Genomic DNA, 18,725 nt, shown 5'->3' on the forward strand with positions numbered 1-18,725 from the left:
CACCTTACAGGTGTACTGAAGAAGCTGCTCACTCTATTAAGCCTATAATCTTAGGTAAAGTGAACAAGTTTAATCACTCAGATTGACCCAATGGAGTAACATTCTTTACCATGTTAAAGTTTAATAACAGTATTTTATGAATAAAACCCCATTAAATAGTTATCTATAATTACTGTCTTAAGATCACTGGGAAACCATGCAAATAACAGGATTGTTAATGAATTAAGAAAGGACAGTGCCTAGAAAAAGTTAACAGATTCAAGTGGGGACAACTAGGCACAGGAGAAACTATTCTTTCTTCAGAAAATAAGCTCTGAAAGGGAAGAAAACTTTTCTTTCTTCTTTTTTTTCACGACAGGGTTTCTCTGTATTGCTTTAGAGTATGTCCTGGACTGGAACTCACTCTGTAGACCAGACCAGGCTGGCCTCCAACTCCCAGAAGATTCGCCTGCCTCTGCCTCCCAAATCAACTTTAAATTGTATGTTAAATAGGCACAAAACTACTTAGTACATTTTTAAAAATTTAGACTTACTTTTATTTTATGTGTAGATCCAACTGGAGCCACTATGTGAGTATTGGATGTTGAACCTGGGTCCTCTGGTTATCTCCCCAACCTGTGAGTTATCTTTCTAGCGCAAGGACTACTTAGCACTTTTTAAGTTTCCCATATACTAAAAGCAGCCAAATATGTTCTAAAGCTCTAAAACAGTCTAGCAAGAGGAGAGAAATCTTTGAAAAATGAAAACTGATATACAAAAAAACCTAAGGCAGTAGTTATGAACCCTTAAACCTTATCTCTAGCCAGTTTTGTCTTACAAAATTATCTGCCAACATTCTCCTGATTGAACAAACTTTCAGGCTCTTATTGCAACCTCAGATCTCAACTACTAGGAATTACAGAACAATAATTAGCTTGGATTTCTAATTATAAAATTTTTAATATTTCTCAATGATTGTAATTAATCTCCAAGGAAGATATAAGTAACTATGCTTCAACTGCCAAAACTGAAAAAGCAATGGATATTTTATTTTTCCAACAGAGTGAATGACCTTATGAACTAGAAATAGTCCATGATCTATATAGTAAGAGTAGATCAGGCACCAGTGTGACCTCTAGTGATCTAAAGGGATGGCACCAATTGGCAAGTTAAGCAATAGTGGAGAGACCACCTCGAATGCCCATTCCTGATAATGAACTTGATGTCTATAACATCAAGTGACTGATGGAACCAGAGGCAAATACCCACAGTTAAACACTGAACTGAACCCAAGGAACCCAGTGATAGAGAGAGAGGAGCGATGAGCAAATTGGCAAAGAATGGGCTGGCAAAACCAGCAGAGACAGCTGATCTGAACAGAGGAGAGCTCTTGGACCCCAGACCAACAGCTGGGAGGCCAGCATGGGAGTGATCCGGAACCCCCGAATGTGAGTGTCAGTGAGGAGGCCTGGGCAACCTATGGGGCTCTGAGCAGTGGATCAGTGTTTATCCCTGGAATACAAACAGACATCGTGTGTCCATAACACAAAGAGGGATGCTCTCTCAGCCTGGACTCTTAGGAGAGTGCCTGGACCCTACCCTGAGTGAAATGACAGACTCTAGATATCCCCTATGTGGAAGGAATTGGCAATAGGGTGGGAGGCTGGTGGGGGATGGTGGGGGGGGTGCGGGAGGAGGGGAGGGAGAGGGATCTGGGATTGACATGTAAAACAAGCTATTTAAAATTAAAATAATAAATAAAAAAAGAAAAATGTTAAAAAAAATAAAATCAGCTGGGCGGTGGTGGCGCACGCCTTTAATCCCAGCACGCAGGAGGCAGAGGCAGGTGGAACTCTGTTAGAGACCAAGCCTGGTCTACCGAGTGAGTTCCAGGACAGGCTCCAAAACAATACAGGGAAACCCGTCTCAAAAAAACCAAAAAATAAATAAAATAAAATCAAGTGCCTAAAATATTCTGATTTTTTTTTTTTTTTTGAGACAGGGTTTCTCTGTGTAGCCCCCGGCTGTCCTGGAACTTACTTTGTAGACCAGGCTGGTCTCAAACTCACAGGGATCTGCCTGCCTCTGCCTCCTGAGTGCGGGCAATAAAGGTATGTGCCACTACTGCTAGGCATGATGCTTCATTTTTGAGGTGCATAGACAAGAAACTAAAGTAGTGTTTTGTACTTAACAATGAGCATAATTTTTTTATTTGTACTTTCTCTTGTTTTTGTATTCTTAGCAGAAAGCAGCATTAAATTTTATTATTTTATGTGTATGGATATTTTGCCTACATAGATGTCTGTGTACCATATGTGTATAGAAGAGGGGCATCAACTTAATCTCTTCAAATATTTTTGAATTTCAAGCTTTTAATAATATTTCATAATGTGCACATTCACACAAACCCTTTGTTTGTCTATTTATTTATTCAGTATTTACTGAATTTGCACTATGTGCCCAACACTAGGGACAAAAGAGCAGTTTTTACATTTAATTTTTTATTTTATGTGTATGGTTATTTTGTGTGCATGTATGCCTGTGCACCATATACAGGACTAATACCCTCAGGGGTCAGAAGACAGCATCAGATGCTTTGGGCCTAGAATCACATATGTTTGGAGCCACTATGTGGCTCCTAGAACTCAAAACTGGGTCCTCTGGAAGATCGTCAGTGCTCTTAGCTATTGCGTCATCTCTCCAGGCCAAAAGGACACTTTTCTGGTTGTTGCTGTTTTTTGTTTTTTTGTTTTTTGTTTTTTTTTTTTTTTTTGGTTCTGTTTTGTTTTGGCTTTTCGAGAGAGGGTTTCTCTGTGTAGTTTTGGAGCCCGTCCTGGAACTAGCTCTTGTAGACCAGGCTGGTCTCGAACTCAGAGAGATCAGCCTGCCTCTGCCTCCCGAGTGCTGGGATTAAAGGCGTGCGCCACCACCGCCCCGCAAAAGGACACTTTTCAAAAAGAAATAAGTCTGGTACAGTGGTACATATCTGTAGTTGCAAGGCTTGGGTAATGAAAACAGGAAGACTTTGAATTTGTAGCTAGCCTGGAATACATAGGGAGTTGGAGGCCAGTCTGGACTAACATAGTGCTCCAAGAGAGAGAGAGAGAGAGACAGAGGGAGCAAAAAAAAATAAAAAATAAAACAAAACAAAACAGAAAACAACAACAAAAAACATAGTTTGTTTGTAGTCTCTCAAATTTTAGTATAGTTATGTCAGTAAGATGTAATTATTGACTCCTGTATTTTTTTCCTTTCTTATTTTATTAGTTTAGGTGCTTTGCTTGAATGTATGTATGCTTGGGCACCACTTGTATGGTTGGTGCCCATGGAGGTCAGGAAGGGGGAACAGAGCCACTTGAACTGAAGTTACAGAGTTGTGAGCTACCATGTGGGGGTGGGTACTGCGAATCAAGCCTGGGTCTTCTGCAAGAGCAGCCAGTGTTCTTAACCACTGTGCTATCTCTTCAGTTCCCCAGATTTTTTGTTTAGCAAAATAAGTATTTTCAAGATCATTGTGTATTTTTCAGATTTATTGATATGTTTACTTATTTGTTTAGTTTATTTGAAACAGGATCTCATAAAACCCAGAGTGGTCATGAATTTACTAAAAGCTGAGGTTGGCCTCGAGCTTTGAATCCTCCTGTCTCCACTTCTCCAAGTGCTGGAATTACAGGTATGCACCACTTTACCTGAGTTTATAGCTGTTTGCTTCATTAGTCAAATACTATTTCATATGAAATAGATATTTTCCTCATCTATTCTCTTATTTTTAGCTATTTGGACTACTGTTAAACCACAATATTGTTATCAGTGAAGTTTAACACTGAGACAATGTTAGAGCATTCATTTATTCACTTGACGCATGCTGGCAGTTAGCACACTGTATGCATACACACAGGTAGGTGTCTGTGTACATACAGCTGTGTGTGCACTCACGTGTATGAGGTCACAGGACAGCTTGGTGTAATTCTTCCTCATGCACTGTTCAGCTTATTTTCTGAGACAAGGTCTCTCACGAGGACCTGGGGCTTTCTTATTTAGCTAAGCTGCCTGGACGGTGAGCCCAATTCTCTGCCTGTCTCCCCAGAGCTGAGACTGCAAGCCTATGCCACCATGCCCAGCTTTTTTTTTTTTTTAATGATTACTGGGGATGGAACATTTTTACCATTAATTATAGGACAGTCTAGTCATTATAGCAGTTCAACTACTGCTTAATTTAAAAATCCATTTAAAAATTTTAAAATGTTTTACGGAACTAGAAAGATGGCTTGATGGGTTAGAGTTAGAGCATCTAATGCTCTTTAGGAGAATCTAAATTTTAGATCTCAACACCCACATGGAACAGTTTACAGCTTACAGCTACTATCAATTCCTTCTTCTGGCCTCCTCTGACACCTGCACTCACATCCTCAAGATTCTTGTGGCAAGGGCAAAAAGCTGCCACATTCTTTGCCAACATTTCACAAGATGAACTCTAGGCTAGTTGTTAAAATTGTTCCCCTCTGGTCAGGCGTTGGTGGCACACGCCTTTAATCCCAGCACTCGGGAGGCAGAGGCAGGCGGATCTCTGTGAGTTCAAGACCAGCCTGGTCTACGGAGTGAGTATCTAGGACAGCCTCCAAAACAAGACAGAGAAACCCTGAATCAAGAAAAAAAAAAAGATTGTTCCCCTCTGAAACCTCTTGAGCTTGTCCGCCAATGCCTACATTACTCTCAGTACTACTCTTCCAAACTCCTACTAGTATAGCCATTCAAGTACTTACAGCATTCAACCACTCTCTTAATACAAAGTCATATATATTCCTCCAAAAAATACCATGGACAGGCCTCAAAACCCACCCCCAATGACACACTTCCTCCAACAAGGCCGCACCTTCTAATCCTTCCCAAACGGTTCTACCAACTGGAGACCAAGCACTCAAACATGGAAGTCTATGAGGCCATTCTCATTCAAACTACCACAGTATGGATGTTTAAATTTCTACACATATAAGATATGTGTACATGTACATTATATATGACTATATAAAATGCATGTACTACATGATGTATGTATACATATTTAAAAATTCCTGTCTATATCAATAAGCTGCATTGCAAATTTCAATTATACAGTCTTACGTCTTCCTCTATTCTATAGTTACATGTTTATCCCCTAAGAAGGACTTTGTTGCTAATGTTCATTTTGTTTGTTTAGTTTTTTTGTTTTATTTTGGGTTTTGGGTTTTGATTTGAGACAGGGTCTCATTGTATAGCCTTGAGTGACCTAGAACTTACTATGTAAACCAAGTTGGCCTCAAACTCACAGAGATCCACTTCTGCCTTCCAAGTGCTGGAATTAAGAATGTGCACTACCACTCCTGACTTGTAGTTTTCTTTTTTTGGTTTTTCAAGACAGGGTTTCTCTGTGGCTTTGGAGGCTGTCCTGGAACTAGTGCTAGGATTAAAAGTGTGCACCACCAATGCCAGGCCCTTGTAGTTTTCTTGATATCGCTAATTCCCTTCCTTAAGAGAGTTTTAGTTTTTTGTTTGTTGAGACATGGTCTTATTGTGTAGTCCAGACTGGCCAAGAATTTATCAGCTCAGGCTGGCTTTGAACTTGCAATCTCTAGAGTTCTGTGAGTACAAGCACACACAACCATTTCCTGACAAAAGGAAAAAATATATCTTGATTCAGACATAAAGGTGACATACTGATGCTTTGCTAGTGCTGGCAAATTTCTTGGGACTTTATATAAAAATTTACAACATTAGAACTGTCCCTCTCTTGAATGTTTATCTGTTTTATATTTTCAAAACTTGTAAAGCAAGGAATTATAAAGAAGTTATTATAAATACTTACTGAGTGGTGTTGTATCAGGAGGTGGAAAATTCTCAGTAAAGTTGACATTACATAAATCTGTACTACAGCAGCAAAAACGGTATGTCCCATTCTGAATTGAGGGTGGGGTGGTAGTTACTACACATTCTTCATAGTGACACTCTTGGGGATCACCAATGTGAGACCAACATCCTACAGACCAATATTAAAGTAAGTCAGGAAGTAATACACTAAATAAAACAGCAAACTATGAAATAATTGCAGTAATATGAAACTAAGTAATATGTGTCATAAAACAACCTGAAAAAATGGTAAAAGATACAACATAAATTTCATGAGCGAAAAGCAACCAACAATATAGTTATGAGTAACTGTACTATTATTATAAGAATTATTCCTAAAACAGTAAAGTCAAATTGTTTTACGTTGTCCTAAGTTTCAAAATAACAATATGCAAGCATAACAAAGTGTTACTGATAGTTACTTTCATACAATTCTATAATAAATGTATGTATGATTATAATTTTGGGAAAACCCATAGCAATTTTAATATAGAGCCTTTAAAATAATCATACATTTTATGATCTGCCAATTCTACATCAAAGAGCCTACTTTAAAAAACAATCAGATAGAACTTTTTTATATATTTAAAGTTTTTCACTGCAGGATAATGCACTCAGTTAAAACCTTAAAACATCACAGTATCTAAAGCATGTAAGTAAACTGTGATACAAATACATAGTGAAATATGGTGCTTAAGTACAAGTGTTTTCAGAAATAACATGGGAAAAAGAGTATGGAATTATTATATAGCATTATCTTAATTTTCAAAGAAGACGACTGGTACACATGTAAATATTAAAGTACATACAAAATGTATCTAAAGGGAACAAATCAACATAAAAATAATACTTTTTAAGAGAACTGAGCTGGGCGTTGGTGGCACACACCTTTAATCCCAGCACTCGGGAGGCACAGGCAGGCGGATCTCTGTGAGTTCCAGGCTATCCTGGTCTACAGAGTGAGTTCCAGGACAGCCTCCAAAACAATACAGAGAAACCCTAAATTGAAAAACCAAAGAGAGAGAGAGAGAGGAACTGAGTTGTAGACCTTGGTTTTTCTGAGTAGTTTTCTCCAACTCAGGAAAAAAAAAAACTGAGTAGTTTTTTTTCCAAACTTCATTCACATACATATATTAACTTATAAAGACAAAGATGTTATTAAAATAAAATGTAATTAAAAGACTAGGCATGGTGAACATGCCTGTAGTTTCTGCAGTTGGGAAGCAAAGGAAGACAGATCTCTATGAGTTTGACCTGGCTCATACAGTGAGACCCTATCTCAATCAATCAACCAATCAATCAAACTACACTAAAAAGTAAAACTACACTAAAAAGTAAAAATCCTTTTACAAATTTGGAACTTGAATATACAGATATATGTAAATGTTTGCATTCTTATTTGCTACTGTTCTGGACAGGATCTTAATCTACCTACATGTCTGTTCTAGATAAACTCTAATTGTATGAAAACAATACTGAGGATATAGTCCTGTGACAGAGAGCTCACTGCCTCTGTGCATGACGTTCTGTGTTTGACTCTCAGCACCCAGAAGCGGGAAAAAAACCCACAAAACAATTTTAAGTTAAAAAAAAAAGTATTACTTGCCTTGTTTCACAAGATTGATGTCCCCTTTTGATTTCTCCCATAGACCATAACATGTGCTGCCCTTGGAGCATAATATTGTCCCATTTTCATGAGAGATTCTACTCTCACCTATCCCAAGGTCTTGTTGATAGGGATCTTTAAATGCACACAGCCGTTCTTGATTCTGGGAAGCTAGAAAAAAGAAAAAACACAAATTGATGTTACTTTGATAATACTATTAATTATGATACCCTTTAAGATTTCTTTACTAGTATATAACATAATTTGAATAACACTATAAAATTTCCTACTAAATTCTTCAAATTTAATTGCTGAATTAATTTTTTGACTCTACATTTAGCCAATAATTTCCTTTTTCAAGATTTATTTTTATTATTTTATGTGTGTGTGTGTGTGTGTGTGTGTGTGTGTGTGTGTGTGTGTGTGTGTGTGTGTGTGTGTGTGTGTAGGCACCCAAAGGAGCTAGAGGAGTTGAATACTTAAGTAACTGGAGCTACAGGTGATTATGAGCTGTCTGACATAGTTGCTGGGAACTGAACTTGGGTCCTCTGTAAGAGCAGTGCACATGCTTTTAACCACTGTATCATCTCTATCCACACTCTCCAGCAATTTCCTTTTTCACATTAATTTTTTTGTTTTGTTTTGTTTTGTTTTTTTCAAGACAGGGTTTCTCTGTATTGCTTTGGAGGCTGTCCAGGACTCACTCTGGAGACCAGGCTGGCCTCGAACTCACAGAGATCCGCCTGCCTCTGCCTCCCGAGTGCTGGGATTAAAGGCGTGAGCCACCAATGCCCAGCTTCACATTAATTTTTACATATAAGCTAGAAGAAATTTTTTAAAATGTTTCCTGAAGACAGTCTTCTTTTACTCATGTAACTTTTACCACTGTTTCTACTATCAAAATTTTTGCTGCTCAAAAAAAAAAAAAAACAAAGAAAGAAAGACCATGTTCAATGGGACATGGTGTTGTACATGTTTAATCCCAGCACCTGGCAGGCAGAGGTAGGCCATCTCTGTGAGTTAGAAGCCAGCCTAGTCCATATAGCTAGTTTCAGGCCAGCCAAGGCTACAGAGACCCTGGGAAACAGAAAGGAGGGAGGGGAGGGGAGGGGAGGGGAGGGGAGGACAAAAGAAAAAACCCTAAAAACATAAGAATTCTGGCAAATTTGGTCAGGTGACATGCCTTTAGCCCCAGCATTCAGGAGGCAGAGCCAAGCGGATCTCTGTGAGTTTGAGGCCAGCCTGGTCTACAAAGTTCCAGTACAGTCAAGGCTACACAGAGAAACCCTGTCTCAAAAAACAAACAAATAAAAGTTTACAGTATTCAATTCTATCATTTTACAGTCATTTGTATAAAGTTAAATTATTAGATATGATAGACTCAAGTGTGAGAATAACAAAAAAGGTATATATGGTTTCTTTTTTTTTTTCTTTTTGGTTTTTCGAGACAGGGTTTCTCTGTGGCTTTGGAGGCTGTCCTGGAACTAGCTATTGTAGACCAGGCTGGCCTCGAACTCACAGAGATCCACCTGCCTCTGCCTCCCAAGTGCTGGGATTAAAGGCATGCGCCACCAACGCCCGGCTATATATGGTTTCTTTTCAGAGGGATTTATATGTGTGTTCTAAAATTATGCTGTGGTAATAGTTACGTAGCTATCAAATTAACAGAAAGAAATCATGGAATTCTTCATGAGTGAATTTCATGATATACAGATCATGTCTGATTAAATATACAAGTATATATGTGTTTTTTTAAGGGACAGTCTTACCTTGTAGCTCTAACTGGCTCAGAACTTGATATATAGACCAGCTCTGACCTCAAACTCACAGAAATCTCCCTGCCTCTGCCTCACAAGTACTAGGTTTAAAGATGTGAACCACCATTCTCAGCTAAATCTATTTTTAAAACTACGACTAATTCTGAGCAAAAAGAAAATAATTTTATATTAATTAAAATAGCCAGATGAAGAAATGTTCAATAGTTCCTATTTAAGGGAAAATCTAATGTAATTTAATGCCAATCAATCTTTCTTCATATATATCATGTGATTTAACTGATCCCAATAGAGCATTTTTCATGTAACTCATTAATTAACAAACATTAACCATCATTGTGAAAATACCAAAGAAGTAAAAGGTTAACAAAAAGCAACATCTGATCTTTAGTTTATTAAAATAGACTTTCCTAATGTTTGAGAAGCAAGGATAATCACTAAGAATAACCAATAATTTCTTATGACCTTCTGAATAAGTTTTTCATTTAAGGTGTACAGAATTAGAACAGCATAATCCAGGACCATTTTAGCAATACATATTATTTATTAAAATAATGTTTCTGAACATAACAAAGAAGTCTAGTAAGGAATGACAGGGTTTTACAATTGTATGTCTAGCCAATTCACATAAATAGACCTACCACATCTATTGCTATTTCCAAGTACTGGGCCAGATAACAGAATATTTGCAAGTAGGTATATAGTGGAAATACAGTTTATTTAGACAAAGCAAACCACAGACAGTAATTAGTGGAAAAGAAATGTGGCTTGGTGCATACATTTTTTAATTTTATTGCAATCTTCTAGAAGATATTTACCAATACCTAAAGAGAATAATACATATATAGTGCTACCAATTTAGAAAAATGAGCTAGAAGCCAGTATCACTAGCATGGTGGCACAACTATTCCCTTCAGATAAACATTTTAAGAAGAAAGGACATCAGGAAGTAAGGGTTCTATTTAAACCTATAGTATCTATTCAGAAAATGAGAATCAAAAAATGAGAATGCAGACTCCAAATAGTCCTGTATATCTTTCATGAAAGACCAGTACACTAAAGAAGGGAAGTCCATGTTATCAGAGACTGGCAAAAGCTGAGAAAAGTAAAACAAATTTGCAGATCAAACAGGACTTCTAAAGCGTCTGGGAGCCTGAGAAGGAATGTAATGAGAGTTGGAACTGGGATAAATGAGAAATGATTGTTTACATGGACAGTATTCTGTTCTTGGGGGATTGAAGCTCACCGCCAGTCTAGCAGAGGAAAATGACACCTCAACCTGAACAATCTAATTGCTTCTTGAACATTGCAAGTAGTTCCAATGAAAGAATAAGGATGATAAAAATAAACAATGAAAAAATTCCAACCTATAACCTAACCCCAGATGTTCAAGTTGTAATGCAAAAACACAGGAAACATGAAAAGACAACGTGAATCTTCCAAAAACTAGCAACTACACAGCAATGGCTTCTAAAACTTCTCAAACTATTCCATAGACAAGAAAAAGAAGGAATACTACTAAACTCTTTTTATAAAGACATAACAAAGACAGGCAGTGGTGGTGCACTCCTTTAACACCAGCATGCAGGAGGATCTTTGTGAGTTCCAGGCCAACCTGGTCTACAAAACTACACAGAGAAACCCTGCCTCAAAAAAACAGAACAAAACAAAACAGGAAAAAATTACTGACCAATTCCCCTGCTAAACACAGACGCAAGTGTTCTGAAAAACATGCCTGCAAATCAAACTGAAGAACAAACCAAAAAGATCATTCACAATGAGAGGGGTAGGGTTGGCTCAACATATGTAAATCAATATATGCAACAATCACATCAATGGCCAAGGAGAGAAATCAGTTTTATCTCAACAGATGTAGAAAGAGTTTTGACGAAATCCAACATCCCTTTACTTTGCCTTGAAAAGGCTAGGAATACAAGAAATATACTCAAAAAGATACATATGACACACAGCCAACATTAATCATACTAAATAGTAAAAACTCAAAGCATTTCCATCAAAATCAAGAGCAAGACAAGGGCATTCGAGAGAGAAAGAGAGAGAGAGAGAGAGAGAGAGAGAGAGAGAGAGAGAGAGAGAGAGAGAGAGAGAGAGAGAGAGAGAGAGAGATTGTGTGTGTGTGCACGTGCGTGCGTGTAGGTCAGAAAACATGGTTAAGATCATGTGGGTCCTGAAGATTAAACTCAGGTCATCAGGCTTGGAGGCAAGTACCTACACCTGTTGAGCCTGAAGGCAGGAATATCCATTTTATCCACACACACTCCCAGACAGGATCTCACTATGTAGCCCTGGCCTGCCTGGAACACCATTGGTTTCTGCCTTCTCAGTGCTGGGACTAAAGGTGTATGCCACCACACCTGGCTCACTTTCTCCATTCTTACTCAATATACTGCTGGATGTTTTAGCTAGAGTAATGATCAAAGAAGGGACGGGGATACAAGAAGGAAAGGAAAAGGTCAAAATATCCTATTGCAGATAATATCCTATATTTTAAGCGTCCTAGTCATTAGAGAAATGCAAATGAAAACTATACTGAAATTATATCTCCCCAAAGTCATAGTTTAGAAAGGGACACAGTTTAGAAAACAAAAGCTGATGAGAAATTAGACAAAAGAGAACCCTTCTTTATACTGCTTCTAGGGATGTAAAGCCATCTAGTAACTATGGAAATCAGTATGGATGTTTCTAACAACAGACCTACCTTACAGCCCAACTCTACCAATACTGAGTTTTTAACCAAAGACCCAAGTCTGCACATCACAGGGATATCATATGTCAATATTTTTGAAGCAAGAGCTAAGTTATAGAATCAACATAAGGTTGCTTTTCTGTGTGTGACAGAGACAGATTTTCTTTCAACCAAGAAGAATAAAGTTATGTCACTTGTAGGAAAATAGATAAAACTAGAAATAATCAAATTAAGTGAATTAAGAGCTTGGTGGTGGTTGCCAGGCGGTGGTGACACAAGCCTTTATTTCCAGCTCTTGGGAGCAGAGGTGGGCAGATCTCTGTAAGTTCCAGGCCAGTCTGGTCTACAAAGAGAGTTCCAGGACAGCCAGGACTACACAGAGAAACCAGGTCTCAAAAAACAAAAACAACAACAAAAAAAGAAGATTCTAAATGGTGTTCCATTTTTCATGATATATTTATTATTTTTATCATCATCATTATTTGGGGGGGGCTCAAGACAGGGTTTCTCAGTGTATCCCTGGCTGTCCTGAAACTAGCTCTGTAGACCAGGCTGGCTTTGAACTCACAGAGATCCACCTGCCTCTGCCTCCTGAGTGCTGGGATTACCACCTCCCGACTTTTTTTTTTTTTTTTTTTTTTTTTTGGTTTATGAGACAGGGTTTCTCTGTATTGTTTTGGAGGCTGTCGGTCCAGCGACTTTTTTTTTTAATGTTTACTGAACAGACATAAATAGTAATACATGTTTACTGTAGTTATATATTAAAATACAGGTAAATTTGACAACTAAAAGTAGAGAAAAGGAGAAATGAACTGCCTAGTGGTAACTGGTAAAATGCTTAATGAACAGGCACCTGTAGCACGAATAATAAAAACCCAGAGACAGATACTAGGGTTAAAGCTGAAGATCAGATAAGCAAAGTGGGCGATCCTGTCCTCCAGACTGCACTGCTCCTTGGACTCCTCCACTGCTCTCCACCAAACCTCAAACTGCTTCTATCACCTCCCACCTTACATTTTTCTCTAGTGTTGGGATTAAAGGTGTGGGATTCCAAGTGCTGAGGTCACCTTTGTGTGAGCTCTGTTTCTCTTGCAGACTGGATCAATTTTGTGTAACGCAGGGTGGCCTTGAACTAACAGAGATCTGTCTGCCTCTGTCTCTCTACTGCTGGAATTAAAGGTGTGTAACACCACTGCCTGGCCTCTATGGCTAGCTAGTGTGGCTAGCTTTGCACTCTAATCTTCAAGCAAGCTTTATCTGTTAGATCATAAACAAAATATCACCACAGTCATCAAATCACAAAACTATCAACTTAGGAAAGTCAAAGAATAAAGTTTACTCAATCAATGAGGAAGACTTAAAACAAGGAGGGAAAATGAGGATTTCAACAGAAACAAATAAAAACATTGGGTTTATCAGCATTTAATGTAACATTTTGAGAGGAACCTATACCTTTTCTGTCTACAAAGTATGGCATCTATAAATCTAAAATTCTAGAAATTATATGTTATCATATAGAAGCATTTTTCAAATTTATTCCACAAAACTTTTTTTAAAAGATTTTATTTATTTACTATATATACACTGTTCTGTCTACACACCAAAAGAGGGCACCAGATCTCATTATAGATGGTTGTGAGCCACCATGTGGTTGCTGAGAATTGAACTCAGGACCTCTGGAAGAATAGCCAGTGCTCTTAACCTCTGAGCTATCTCTCCAGCCCCATGAAATTTTTTCAGATTTCAGAAATACCCACTTTATATATTGGAAAAATTTAGGAGGCAAAACTATTACAGTGATAAATAATAGTTTACTCATGGGTAGAAAAAATTGGGGAATAAAATGAACAAGAAATTTGGTTTAGAGAATGCAAATAAAAGTGAAGCTGTTTTAATAAGACAAGATGTGGAAACTAAAGGAATGACTACTATTCTGAACATCTGTTAAATTCACTATGAATGAATATAAAGTTCTCTGAAAGACAACAGTATCCATTAAAACCCACATACTGTGTAGTCCAAACTGGTCTTGAAATCAGTTCCTGCTCTGAGCCTGAGTGCAGGAAGTACTGGCGTGAACCACAATATCCAGTTTAGCAAAAAGATTTTTCAAGTTTCACTGTCATTCTGTGTCTAAACAACACAGAAATCTCACAATACTTACCCCCCAGTAGCTGTGATATACTTATCAGCACTGGAGAAGTCTGAGCATCTTATCTCTGCCCTGGAACAAAGTTCAGGGACTATTTCTGGGTATGCTTATGTGCTTGGCTTCTGTTTATCTAAGTGTCAAAATGAACTATCTAAAATAAACAGCACAGAAACCTTGCAGGCATGGGACAAATAACTGAAGCAATAGTATCCATTACCCAGAACACAAATGCCTAAGGGCATTTGAACTATGGTTTTGGAGCAGCACTAGTTCTGTTATAAAGCACACATAAGAGTTTATTTCCCCTGTCTTGTGTGTGCATATACATGCGCATACACCAGATGTGTCTGTTATAAAGCACATGAAGAGTTTATTTTCCCTGTCTTGTGTGTGCATATACATGCACATACACCAGATGTTGTCTGTTATAAAGCACATGAATAGTTTATTTTCCCTGTCTTGTGTGTGCATATACATGCACGTACACCAGATGTTGTCTGTTATAAAGCACATGAAGAGTTTATTTTCCCTGTCTTGTGTGTGCATATACATGCATGTACACCAGAAGTTGTCTGTTATAAAGCACATGAAGACTTTATTTTCCCTGTCTTGTGTGTGCATACACACGTGCGTACACCAGATGTTGCTGTTGGATGTGCTCTTCAAACACTGTCCACCTTGTTTTATATTTTGAAAAGGTATCCCAAAATCTAGAGCTCACCAACGAGAATCCAGAAAGCCACTTGTCTTTGCCTCCTCAGCAGTGGAAATACTATACTATGAGGGTTTTGTTTTGCTTTTCTTTAATTTGAGTACTAGAGATCTAAACTCAGGCTCTCATGCTTACAGGGCAAACATTTTATGAAGTGAGTCATCTCCTCAACCCAATGAATATCTTCTTTCAAAGATTCTTTGTTTTTATTTTTTATGGGTATGTTTTGCTCACATGCTTGGTACCTTTGGAGGCTAGAAGAGGGCACCATATCCCCGTGAACTGGAGTGACAGTAGTTGTGAGGCACCACATAGGTGCTGGGAACTGAACCTGGGGCCTCTGCAAGAGCATTAAGTGCTCTTAACCCTGAGTCATTCCTCCAGCCCCATGGATATATTATTTTAACAGAAATGTCCCCCAGAAATTTACTATAAGCTTAATTCTTTTAATTCAATTGCAATAAATTATGCAAAGAAGACCCTTATTTTCCAATGTTTCAATGAATCATTTTGTAAATTAAATAATCTTTTTTAAAGAATGGATTAATTAGACCCTTCTCTTCTTTATGCCACACTGAAACCTTGCACATACTAGGCAAATGCTCTACAGAGCTACATCGCAGCCCAGATTACAACATATTTAATTGTTAGTCTGCTGAATATTGTCATGATTTCAAATTAAGAGCACATTGGGAGATTAAAATTATCAGAAGATACCTTTGCAGCATTTTTTGAGTTTAATGCTGTACTGAAGACAGAACTCAACATTAAGTAATGTTCCAGAACATAAGATCAACATACAAAAATCAACGATTTCTACCCATTAGCAGCATGCAATCCAAAAGTAACAAACAGCAAGATTCATACCCTGAAAACTAAAAAAATTACTGAAAAACATTAAAGCTCTTACCAAACATTTCATTTGCATAGAATGTCAGGAAAAATGCTGTGGGTAGCAAAACTCCCCAGATTTATCTGCTTATTCAATGCAATTCCTAACAAACAGCAGTTTCCTTTCCTGCAAAACTAGCAAGTGACTTTTAAAATTTGTATTGACATAAAGAGAACCCAGAACAGCTAAAATAATCTAACCAAAAAATAAACAAATTTGGATGATTTTTAAACCTACTATATATCATCCGATGAAGACAGTGTGGTATTCTCATGAAGAAAATCACGTATATCTGTAGAACAGAAATTGGCCATTCAGATATATACCCTTAACTTATATGGTAAATTAATTAGTAAATTTTCTTGTTTTGAGACAAAAATCTCATTGTGTATCCTAGGCTGGCTTCGAGTTTGTGAGAGTCATGCCTCAGCCTCCTGAGGGCTGGGTAACAGCCATGTATTACCATGTCCAACTTGGAAAACTTACTTTTAAGATAACACCAAGACAATTTAATGAGGAAAAAAGTTAACCTTTCTAACAAACAGTATTTCAACTGGATAACCATGTGCAAAACAACGAAGTTGAAGCCTCCTAGTTTCAAATCATTAATAAAAATTAACAAATTAACTAAAAATAACTCATAGATCCTAGAATTCTATGTAATCTTCAGAAAAAGGCAGAAGTCCAACACATCTTTGTGACTCTGGATTATGAAACAATATTGTAACTATAGCAGTAAAGTCATACCAAAGATAAAATAGGAAAACTGTACTTTATCAAAATCTACAATTTCTGTGCTTCAGAGTATACCTACCAGAAAGTAAAAACAACTCACAGAATGGGGTGGGGCATAATAGGGACAGATGCCCATTATATAAAAAGAACTTAACACTTCCAAATTATGCCAGCAATTCTACTCTAGGAATATACCCAACAAAACTTGTACATGGCCATTAAATGTTGAAAAGTAGAGACAACCAAGTATCTATCAACTAATGATAAATTCAAAGTGAAACAAGGATTGAGGATATGGCTCAACGTTTAAAGTGCTTGCTTCAGAAGCATAAGGACTTTGGTTCAGATCCCTAGAACCTATATTTTACTGCATGATAACAAGCACCTGCACTCCCAAGCTGGGAAGTAGAGAAAGAAAACCCTTAAGGATTTTTGAGCCAGCAAGTCTACTCAATTAATAACCATCAGGTTCAGTGAGAGACCCTGTCTCAAAAAATAAGGTGGAGAATGATAAGAGTAAAACACCCAATACCAACCTCTGGCCTACACACACACACACACACACACACACACACACACACACACACACACACACACACACACACACACAATTAATACTACAACATGGATGAATTTTGAAAACATGTTCAGTGAAATGAGCCAAACACAAAGGACACATATTACTTGATCAAATGCCATCCCGGGCTATATAGAAAGGATCTATCTAAAAGAAAAGAAAAAAGAAACACCCACTATGGTAATGGAATGAAACAGTATGTTACAGAATAACCTTAAATTACCGATAATAAATCATTACCTCAAGTTAGATATTAAGGATTTCCTATTTACTTGTAAACCTACTTAACCTTTGTGATCTAAAAATAAACAATATTTTCAATTACAAAATAAAAACAATCTTAAGGAACTTTCTGATTGCAAAAACTCTTCAGAAACCATCTCTTTCTTCATTGGGGGGGGCATTAATGACCATCATTTAAAATCCAACTTATCATATTACATTATGGTAGTTCTTTTATATAACTTATAATTTTTAATAATAAGTACTGACTTACAAATTAATAAAAAACTTTAGAAACTATATAGAAACTAAACCCTGTCTTGAAAAACCAAAAAAAGAAAGTATATAGAAACTAATAAAAACAGTTGCAAAAACTTCACTATATAGTCTCATACTATTAGAATTTAAAAATAAATGTATATTTTACATATTAATTTAGAAATCATTTCAATAAACCCAAACTGTAAAGTAAGTTATTCTTGTATGACTGTATGAACAACAAAGAGGCTCATCATCTGCCCAATTTTACTAGAAAGTGATACAAAATTCATATTTACATTATTCTACAGACTTAGTGTCAGCACCAGCCCTGTTTTTTATGTATTATCTATATGCTCTTATACATAAACATACTTGTTTTAAGACAGGATCTTAGCCAGTCAGTGGTAGCACATGCTTTGTCCCAGCACTTGGGAGTCAAAGGCAGGCAGATCTCTGAGTTGAAGGCCGCCTGGTCTACAGAGTGAGTCCCAGGACAGTCAGGCTCACACAGAGAAATCCTGTCTCAAACCCCTCCTAAGTTAATACAACAGATATTTAGTTTGAGCTGAACTGTGACAGATAGTTCATGACTCATATGACTGAAAAGGAAATCCTGAGCAAGAGAAATATCATGAATGAAAGTTGGGGAAACTTTGTTAAGTTCCAATAACCATAAATAGTTCTGTGTTTCTGGAATGCACAATAGAGAAAGTAGATTAGAAAGCAGTACTACAAATTAAGCAGGAACCAGGTGACAGGCTTGCCACAAGTAAAGAATTATGGATCCAAACTGAACTTGATGGGAGATGCCATTCTGTAAATCTGTCTCTTATTGGTTGTTGAATAAAGCACTGTTGGCCAATAAGGAAGCAAGATAGATGGGACTAGGAGTCGATCAGGATTTTGGGAAAGAGAAACACAAGGAGTCATCATGTAGCTGCCATAGGGGGTAAGAAGTCCAGACCCTTTTCTCCGGTAAGAGAAATACTTAGATTAACAATTATGAAGTAAAAACTTAAGTCAGAGCTAGCCAGTAAGAAACAAGCAAGGCCAACAGCTTCATAATTAATATAGCCTCCTGTGTGTTCATTTGGGACTGATGCGGCTCTGGAACCAGGCTGGCAAGGAAAAGGCTTCACTCAACATGAACTAGAATAGATTTTGACATTACACAACAAAATTAACATCTATTCTTGCATAAATTCTTTAGCCTCTTTGAACATC

At 37.3% G+C, this 18,725-nt stretch overlaps 1 protein-coding gene across 2 annotated transcripts in view; it reads right to left on the reverse strand.

Annotated features, from left to right (window-relative positions):
- The window catches only part of Bmpr2 (bone morphogenetic protein receptor type 2), a 109,859-nt gene that overhangs the window by 55,598 nt on the left and 35,536 nt on the right, over positions 1-18,725 (reverse strand). For both annotated transcript variants that reach the window (XM_040753533.1, XM_040753532.1), the window contains exons 2-3: positions 7,469-7,639; positions 5,822-5,992 (exon numbers count right to left, since the gene is read on the reverse strand). In XM_040753533.1, the coding sequence (XP_040609467.1) occupies positions 5,822-5,992; positions 7,469-7,639 (342 nt within the window). The remainder of the gene's footprint in view (positions 1-5,821; positions 5,993-7,468; positions 7,640-18,725) is intronic.

Source organism: Mesocricetus auratus, unplaced genomic scaffold (genome assembly GCF_017639785.1).
Source record: "Mesocricetus auratus isolate SY011 unplaced genomic scaffold, BCM_Maur_2.0 Super-Scaffold_100010, whole genome shotgun sequence".
Lineage (NCBI taxonomy): Eukaryota > Metazoa > Chordata > Mammalia > Rodentia > Cricetidae > Mesocricetus > Mesocricetus auratus.